We start from the raw sequence: 10,099 nt of genomic DNA, 5'->3' as shown, positions 1-10,099 counted from the left end.
AGGGGGAGAAGGAGGGAAGGGAAGGGGGAGGAGGAGGGGAGGGAGGGGGGAGGAGGAGGGAAGGAAATGGAAATTTTTAAATATAAAAAAAATAAACCATGAGAAAAAAAAATTAAAAAAATATCCAGTTCCAAAATTAAAAATTTTCCCCGAACAATGTTATCATCTATGATTCTCCTATGATTCTTACCACTCACATGGATATATGGAAGTTACTTCTTCTGCTATATAATTATATAACAACAGTAACTAAATATATGGGAGCTTTTCAGGGAAAATAAATAACCCAGGGTTGAATAATTACAGAGACTACAAAGTATGACACAGACAAAATAATTAAAAGAAAATATTTATTAATGTTATGGAATTATACTTAGGACCAAGTTAAAAGTTTATGGGGATGATGTTGCCCTCAAGAGTGATAAACTACCTAACAAAATGCTCAGTCCGGAGCATGGAAAGCCTCCCTCTGAGTTGTTGGTCAGAGCCATACAAAGACTCCTGAACAGTACAAACTATTGCCATTGTCATTGGTTGCTGCGCAGAACTTGAAGGTAAGACCCTATTGCTGTACACTTTACTTTCTCCACACAGGACTCATAGGAATAAACTGGAGCTGACTTGGAAGCCTCTCGCCAAGGGTTAGATCTCATCATACCACAAAGTGCTGTACAAGTTGCCAAATGCTGTGGGACTGTCTGTAATCCTACCCATGTATGCAGCCAAAACCACAAAAGTGATGGAGATGAGAAAATATCCACAATGTTGTACTTATGAGACCTCTGTTTTGGAGCTACCAACAGTTACCTAATTAGACCTAAGTCCTGCCCAATGGGAGGAAACTCATGACTGGTTCTGTAGACCTGCAACCAACTAACAATGGATGGAGAGGTCATAGGCTGAGAAGAAAATTTGCTAGTGTCATTTTGCTAAACCAATATGATTTCTAACTGAACTCTAAGTGATTATTATTCTACTTATAGATATATGTACCTCATCTAAGAGGCTCCTCTTTGCAGTGGACTGGGGATAATGCAGGAATTGACAACTGGTCAAAAAGCAGAGAATAAGGGGCAGTGGAATATCCAACCCCAAGTGAAATGCAGCACATCATGTAAAACTCAGGGAACTCTGTGTATGAGAAAGTAAAAAATCTAAGAGTCAAAAGACCAGTGTCTTTTACATTAGACAGGTGTAGAAGGAGCAGCGGGCTGTGTCCCGCCACCCGGCTGCCAGCTAGCTTTACACCCGAAATAATTACATGGAAACTGTATTCTTTTAAACAATGCCTGGCCCATTATCTGTAGCCTCTTATTGGTTAATTCTCACATCTTCCTTTAACCCATATTTAGTAATCTGTGTAGCACCACGAGGTGTGGCTTACCAGGAGAGATCTTAACCTGTGTCCATCTCGGAGAGGAGAAGCATGGAGACTCACTATGGCGACTGAAGCATCTCCCCACTCCTGCTACCCAGCATTCTGTTCTGTCTACTCCACCTACCTAATTTTCTGTCTCTTAAAGGGCCAAGGCAGTTTTCTTTATTAATTAACCAATGAAAGTAACATAGACAGATAACTCTCCTCCATCAGACAGGCAATCAACACCGACCAACTCTCAACAACATGGTTTTCTGAACTACATGAACACGACTTAAACCAGAGACAAAAATAGTTGATGTGCCAATGTGGACAGAGGAAGTTCACCATGTTTCCAACCCTAGAAGCTACATGTGTTCAACCTCTTCTGAGAGAGTGAGAATCAGTTTCTTTCAGGGAGGACCACCCACATTGGTTGTCTAATCTCAAGTGTTATGGACACACGTACATACAAGAAAAGCTAGGTGAACTCAGTGGTGTGTGTGTGTGTGTGTGTGTGTGTGTGTGTGTGTGTGTGTGTGACAATATTAGAGAAGAGATTGTGAATTTGGGAGGGGAAGAGACAGAAGATTCAGAAGAAGGGAGGGGGAAATGTGGTATAGATGCAGTGTCCCTGAATGATGTTCTCAAAAAACTCTATTCAATGAAAAATGGGTGGAGACTCTTTTAGGAAAAAAAGTACAAATAACCCTCCAAGGATATACAAAAATATTAAATGTGTGCTAAGTGTAATAAAAAACAGAAATATTTGTTCAACTGACATTTATTTGTCCCAGTAGACTAATTAATGAACCAGGCAACCCTGGGGTCCAATGAAGAATGATCAGCATAAGCCCCTGTGATAACTCAGTAGAAATATTACAATTAAGAGGAATTATCTGCGTATATGTATTATAAATCAGGAGCCATATCATAAACAACATTTTACATATTTATCCTAAATATATGGATCAAATCTTCTCCTTTTCCACTAATGTAAATGTTATCACATTGAGATACATAATTTCATATAATTTGTGTTATCTTTTTTTCCACACCAAAGAGTTAAGCCAACAAATTATTTGAACAATTTTTGAATATTTATTGTAAATTTAATAACAATACAGAATACATTGTTTTCTTTTTAATCTGTTTCTTTAGCTTTTCAAAACTTTTTAAAATAAAATTAAAATTTTAATCATTTCCCCTCTTCCCTTTCTTCCAGCTCTAGTCTCTCCAAGTTCCTCTTCCCTAAACCCTTCCGGGGCCCCCATCTAAAGCTGGTGGCTTCTTTTTGTTTGATTATTGTCGTTATATGTGTATATGTAAATATGTATGTATATGTATGAACAAATATGTATGCAAATAATACACACACACAACCTGCTGAGTTCTTTTTTGTTGTTTGTGTGCATACATCTTCAAGACTGACCCTTCTGCATTGTAGAACTAATAAGGGGACTTATCCCTAGGACAGACTAGGTCTCCTTTTCCCAGGAGTCATTAGTTTTCTTTTAAAGAGTCAGGAAAATAAAATCCTAAGAAATTATTACAAATCTAAAGAGAGGCAATCGATACAGCAGAGATGAAACTGGAGCACTTGTAGCGTATAGTCCACACCACCGTTATTGGAGCACTTGTAGTGTATAGTCCATACCACCATTATTGGAGCACTTGTAGCGTATAGTCCACACCACCATTATTGGAGCACTCGTAGTGTATAGTCCACACCGCTGTTATTGGAGCACTTGTAGCGTATAGTCCACACGGCCGTTATTGGGGCACTTGGACAAGCATCTTCACAGTCTCAGTGGCTTATCTGTAAGAAGAAATTTGGCGACAGTGAGACAGCTCAGGGCAAAAGCTCTTGTATCAGCTCTGATGACCCGAGTTCAACCACTGTAACTCACATGGTACAAGAAGAGAACATGTTCTTACAAGTTGTCCTTTGTTTTCCACATGTACAAGGCACACATACATACAATAAAATATATATACCATGCACACAGACACACACACTAAACAAATTATATTATAGTAAAAAAAAATCGAAAGGGAAACCTGGATCATATTTGTACATGACTTTTTCATGTAAAAAACAATATTAAGTAAACAAAATCACATATTTAAACTGGCAACATTGACATATCAGAACTACATATTCCCTAAGCCACTATTCACCATATACAAAAGTATTTAAAATTCACTTAAGTGTTTAATTGAACATTTGAAATGTTCTAAATATTTTTTGAGAAACCAGCATAGCAAACATAAAAGAGGAACATAATCCAATTTGAAAAAACAAAGTCTATTTTCTTCAATATGTATACATTTTTAATTTTTTTACAGTGAGCCTGACAGGTGTGGCTTTATTCTGTGAACTCAACTATTTTAATTTTGTGATTATATGAATGTCTTTCAACTTACATACTGTCCATAACACAGTGCTTGACGGCTTATAAAAGACAATCTCTCTTCCTGGCCCACCAGACAGATAATTGTATTCTAATATGACTTCCTGCCATCCATTAAGGGGCAGCAAATGGGTTGACTACAGAATGGAAGTCACAAATAAATGTATGGACTGATTTTGAGCAAAGGAGAGCTGGGAGGATCTTGCTTGTGAGATTAATGCATTGTAATTCCTTTCCAACCTTGCTTCAGGATTCTGGACCCAAACATGCCTTTCTACTCTGCATATCTGAACAATCATGTCATTGGTAGGCATATGAGTCTTCTACCCATAAAGTTCTAAATCAGCCACAATGACTACCTCCCCCAAACAAATGTTTTCAATTAAAGATGCATGTGTGGGGGTGTGTGTCTGTGGTTGGGTGGCTGTATATGTGGATGGTCTATCATGATGAAATTTTACACACAATAAGAGATTAAAAGATAAGCCCTGACTTTAGGTGGGAAAAAGTACTATAGAAAGAAAGTGCTCCCAAATAAAACTGCCAAATCTTAGAGGCATCAGAAGAGCCAAGTTCAAATTTCAAATTCAAGAGAAATTTTGAATCATCCTATGAAGAAGAGATATGTAAAGTCAAGGAAGAGGATAAAGTGGTATAGATTAGGGTTAAAAGGTTAAGAAAAATAGATTTTAAAACTATGCACAATGAGAGGAAATCCAAACACATATCTAAATAAAAGAGTAGGCACTAAAGGTCTTTCTCATCTTAAGATGTAAATCTACAAAATGAGAGGCCCATAACAGCTAAGGAAAACCTGGACAAAAGAGGTTCATTCTGAGATGCAGTCTAGTTACCTGTCGGACTCTTTAGTTTAGGATGAATTGATCCAGAATAACTATGGATCAGCTGGGCTACAAAGGCAAAGTAAAGAAGCACTTTGAGTCCTGCGCTCCAATGTGGGTCTCTGTCTCTATCTCCATCCAACGCCAGATGAAGCTTCTATGGTGATATGCAAGATATTCATCAGTATGGCTATAGGAAAGGGCCATTTCAGGCTCCCTCTCCTCAGCTGCCCAAGGAACTAGCTGGGGACATCTCCATGGATACCTGGGAATCCCTCTAGAGTGATGTCTCTTGCTAAACCTAAAATGGCTCCCTTACTTAAGATATCTTCTTCCCTGCACCCCTATCCACCCTTCCTCCATCCCAACCATCCCATTACCCCAGGGTCTCCCCATCCTTCCCTCTTCACTTTTCTATCCACATCTCCTCATCACCCCTTACCGCCACTCCACCCCCACCCCCAAGATCCCAATTTTTGCCTGGCAATCTAGTCTACTTCCAATATCCAGGAGGATAACTATATGTTTTTCTTTGGGTTCACCTTATTTAGCTTCTCAAGGATCAGGAATTATAGGCTCACTGACCTTTATTTATGTCTAGAATCCACTTATGAGTGAGTCCATACCAAACTTATCTTTTTGGGTCTGGGTTACCTCACTCAGAATAGTGTTTTCTATTTCCATCCGTTTGCATGCAAAGTTCAAGATCTCATTGTTTTTTACCGCTGAGTAGTACGCTAATGTGTATATATTCCACACTTTCTTTATCCATTCTTCCATTGAAGGGCATGTAGGTTGTTTCCAGGTTTTGGCTATTATAAATAATGCTACTATGAACATAGCTGAACAAATGCTTTTGTAGTATGATAGGGCATCTCTTGGGTATATTCCAAGAGTGGTATTGCTGGATCCTGGGGTAGGTTGATTCCGAATTTCTTGCATATCACCATAGAAGCTCATCTGGCGTTGGATGGAGATAGAGAAAGAGACCCACATTGGAGCGCAGGACTGAGTTCCCAAGGCCCAAATGAGGAGCTGAAGGAGGGAGAACATGAGCAAGGAAGTCAGGACAGCGAGGAGTACGCCCACCCACTGAGACGGTGGGGCTGGTCTAATGGGAGCTCACCAAGGCCAGCTGGACTGAGACTGAAAAAGCATGGGATCAAACTGGACTCTCTGAACATGGCAGACAACGAGGGCTGACTGAAAAGCCAAGGACAATGGCACTGGGTTTTGATCCTACTGCATGTACTGGCTTTGGGGGAGCCTAGTCTGTTTAGATGCGCACCTTCCTGGACCTGGATGGAGGGGGGAGGATCTTGGACTTCCTGCAGGGCAGAGAACCCTGACTGCTCCTTGGACTGGAGAAGGAGGGGGAGGGGAGTGGAGGGAGGGGGAGGGAAATAAATGGGAGATGGGGAGGAGGCAGCAATTTTTAATAATAATAATAATAATAAAATAAATAAAAAAGAAAAAAGTAAAAAAAATCACTCTGTAGCCCTCCACATGGAAATCATAAAAATTATATAAAAAAAAGAAGCACTTTGAGGAAAAAAATGTTATGGCCTAAGAGTTGTTAAAGAGTAGCCAGTCATGGCTACAAAAAAATGTTCTTTTACAGCTTTAAACATATCAAAAATAGGCTGCTTTTTATTTCCACACATACACAAATCTTGGATGATTTGTTCTATGTCATCCGATTAATCAAAACTAAAAATAAAATAAGGAAGAAATGGATGAGTTTACATTTGTTTAAGTCCCAGAAATAAGTTCACTAGGGTGATGTTCTGTGGCATACAAGCTAGCTTCCATAGTCAAGAACTCTGGAGAGAATACACAGAAGTGCATCTTCCCACACATGGCTCAATGCCGAGGAGTGTGTAAATCTGTCTAAAGTGCCTTCAACACGGCTGTCAGGGTACTGCGCTTGCCATATTGCAAACCCCTTATCATCAGACTCCTTCTTCCAGGACACCTTAAACAAAGAGTATAACCCTTATCATCAGACTCCTTCTTCCAGGACACCTTAAACAAAGAGTATAAAGTGTCTTGGGACTTCCAAACTAGAGAATGCTACCCTAAATATTAAGGATGAACACATATAACACAGAATGCAAAGTGTGAAACGGACAGAAGCACTATGGAGGAAGAAATGGACTCCTGAGAAGACAAGATGAAGTCAGTGTGGAAGTCAGTAATGCATGGGAACAAAGCAGGCAAAACAAGAGTCTTCGCCTTCTAATGAGGAAGTCAGTGCCATTTTGTACTTAATTATAAGTGGACACAGGCAGATGTGTTTGGGAATGAGGTGAGATTACATATGTCTGATGTACATTGCTAGCACAAAACACATTATTTGTCGATTACTAATGTACTAATAAAAAACCTTAAGAATAAGTATTTTGCAAATCAAACATTTGAAAACGTAAATACGTTTGCCTAAGTGTGGATTCAGGATGAAATACCTCATAAATTGTAGTTTTTATTTTATCCGTAGCACTAATTTTAAAAATAACAATCATGAAACTGAGAATTATTTATATATCCAAACTTTGGGGTGAGAGATAATGATACATCAAAAATAGATTATCACCTTATATACTAAGTATATAAGTATGAACTAAATGAGCTAACCTTCATTTTAAAAATTTAGAGCCAGTGGTTCGAGGGTATAGCTCAGTGGTAGAAGATTTGGCTGCAGAGAGAGTGGTTCAAGAAGGCCTGAGCAAAGTGGGAGAAAGGAGATTTTAAAGTCAGATCAAACATACGTGAAATGTAAAACAGAAAGGACACAGCAAATAACAAGAACAAAAGCCTGGAGCTGATTTCTTTGGAGGAACCAGCTGGGGTTATGCTTAAGCAGCTTAGGAAACCTCTTCTCCTGCTCTGATGCAGAGCATGCCTGCTTTGATTTGGAAACCCCATTGTCCACCTAGGAACTTCAAACAGGTCTCCTGTCCAAAGGTCAAGGTCCTTCAGCATCACTATCAAAGGACATCACCGACCCTTGGGACACACGCGCTTCCATTCCACTTCCTCTCTTACCTACAACTTTTCCCCAAATCCTTTATCTCACAATAGTAGATGGAGTTCAGACATGAGTTTATTTAAATGTATGAGGAAATATTACACAATTATGATGTCAAAGGGCATGTTAAATGCACCCTTTGAAATATATATATACATATATATGTATATATATAGTATGTGTATATGGATTCATATTCACATAAAATACTACAATTAAATAAGGCAAAGTTGTGTTTCCCTATAGTAGAATTTAAATGAATACCTTCTATAGAAATATAAAATATTACATAGCTGTGAAAGAAGCATAAAGTAGAACTATTTCAAATGTTAAAACAGAAATAAAAATTGAATGGGTTACGTGTTTAATTTAGTGGCAAAGAGCTTTCCTAACATGCACTAGACCCTGGGTTCAAGCCCCAGCACCACAAAAAAGAGAAAAAATAGATACTAAAGAATTATCTAGGGTTCTTGTTCAGTTAAGACATCCGCAGCTGGGGCGTTGGTGCGAATTGTCTCTTCCTGTGTGAACATGGTGCGGACCAAAGCAAACTACGTCCCGGGAGCCTACAGAAAAGTGGTGGCTTCTCGAGCCCCCAGGAAGGTGCTAGGCTCCTCCACCTTTGTCACCAGTTCTTCATCGTGTTCGTCGAGAAAAGCTGAAAATAAGTATGCAGGAGGGAATCCAGTTTGTGTGCGTCCAACTCCAAAGTGGCAAAAAGGCATTGGAGAATTCTTCAGGCTGTCTCCTAAAGATCCTGAAAAAGAGAACCAGGTTCCTGAGGAAGCAGGATGCAGTGGCTTAGGAACATCGAAAAGAAAAGCATGTCCTTTGCAACCTGATCACCCAGATGACGAAAATGAATAGAACTTACTCATCTGAATAATGTCTTCAGTTTACTTAGGTATTCTGGGATGTAAATTTGGGTAGATGTGTTTGTTTATTTGACTTGTTGACTACGCATTCATGTAGCCATTCAAAACAACTGGCTGTAAAAAGGGAGGATTTTTTTTATAATTTGTAAATTATAATTGCATACTCGAATTTATAATGTAATAAGATGCTTCTTTTACCTGTTAAGTTTCTTGCTAAAATCAACATTGCATGATGTTCTAATTACTAATCTACCGTCTTTGAGATTTGCTTAGATCTTTGTACTAATACCACATTATGGACACTTCGTTATTGAAATAGTGCCAAATTGTTATGGCTTGTTTGCTTTAAAAACTCAACTTAGTCTTTTTCACATTAAAAAAATCAGTATTAACTGAATTTAATCGCTTGCCATTTCTTAAAATGGGGGAGCAAAGATAAAATGTCAGCTGGGTGTGGTAGTGCAGGTGAGCCTCTTTGAGTTGGAGGCAAGCCTGATCTACAAATGGAGCTACAGGACAGCCAGTGCAGTTGTACAGAGAAACCCTGTCTCAAAAAAAAACCCAAGCCGGGCGATGGTGGCGCACGCCTTTAATCCCAGCACTCGGGAGGCAGAAGCAGGCGGATCTCTGTGAGTTCGAGACCAGCCTGGTCTACAAGAGCTAGTTCCAGGACAGGCTCTAAAGCCACAGAGAAACCCTGTCTCGAAAAACCAAAAAAAAAAAAAAAAAAAAAAAAAAAAAAAAAAAAAAACCAAAAAACAATACCAAAGAATCAGGAGCAAAGATTTCATGGATACATTAAAAGAATTTTTCTTGGATATACATTCATTTCAGTATCATAAAATATTACCTTTTTGCATAAGTATTTTTTCCTTTTCTCCCCCAAGACAGTTTCTCTACGTAGTCCTGGCTGTCCTGGAACTCGCTCTATGGATCAGGCTGATCTTGAACTCGGCGATCCACCTGCCTCTGCCTCCTGAATGCTGTGATTAAAGACTTTGCCACCATGCCCGGTTTTTGCCAATATTTTTAAAGTCGGGAGTAAAAAATTTGACAAATCATGCTATAATCAAGTTTTATGCCTCAAGTCCTTAAAATTTCCCCTTCATTTCTCTCTCCTCCCCCACCCCTCTTTGGTTTTTTTCAAGACAGGGTTTCTCTGTGTAGCCCTGGCTGTCCTAGAACTCACTCTAGACCAGGCTGGCCTCTAACTCACAGAGATCCACTTGCCTCTGGAGTGCAGGGATTAAAGGCATGCGCCACTACTGCCCTCCCCTTTACTTCTCAAGATGGTTTGATCATTGAAGAGATACATATACTAATTATTTTGAGGCAGCATCTCATTATGTAGCCTCAAAGTGGCCTGTAGAGAAAGCTAGCTTTGAACTCACAGATCTGTCTGTTTCATAAATGCTGGGATCAAAAGTATGTGCCACTATGTTAACTGATATATTTGATTTTCTCATTGTGTTTTGTTTACTGACAGGCTATCAATTTTCAAAATTATCCATGTTCTTAGCAGCCATGTTTTTGTGTAATGTTTAAAATAAATGCGCAGTTTTGCAATACAGTATCCATTTGTG

At 39.1% G+C, this 10,099-nt stretch overlaps 1 protein-coding gene across 2 annotated transcripts; it reads left to right on the top strand.

Moving 5' to 3' along the window:
• Positions 1-8,172: 8,172 nt before the first annotated feature.
• Positions 8,173-8,634, top strand: LOC119803475 (PCNA-associated factor). 2 transcript variants are annotated; one of them, XM_038314834.1, is made up of 2 exons: positions 8,173-8,299; positions 8,463-8,634. In XM_038314834.1, the coding sequence occupies exons 1-2, from the start codon at positions 8,173-8,175 to the stop codon at positions 8,525-8,527; spliced, it is 192 nt and encodes a 63-aa protein (XP_038170762.1). In that variant the 3' UTR covers positions 8,528-8,634. The 2 variants fall into 2 exon arrangements, with proteins under 2 accessions (XP_038170762.1, XP_038170754.1); XM_038314826.1 differs by having other exon boundaries at positions 8,173-8,634.
• Positions 8,635-10,099: the final 1,465 nt, after the last annotated feature.

The sequence above is a fragment of the Arvicola amphibius genome, chromosome 1, assembly GCF_903992535.2.
Source record: "Arvicola amphibius chromosome 1, mArvAmp1.2, whole genome shotgun sequence".
NCBI lineage: Eukaryota > Metazoa > Chordata > Mammalia > Rodentia > Cricetidae > Arvicola > Arvicola amphibius.
This window is presented reverse-complemented; position numbering and strand designations above follow the sequence as displayed.

Coding starts and splice junctions, on each gene's coding strand:
- LOC119803475 (XM_038314826.1), top strand. CDS start 8,173: ATGGTGCGGACCAAAGCAAACTACGTCCCGGGAGCCTACAGAAAAGTG.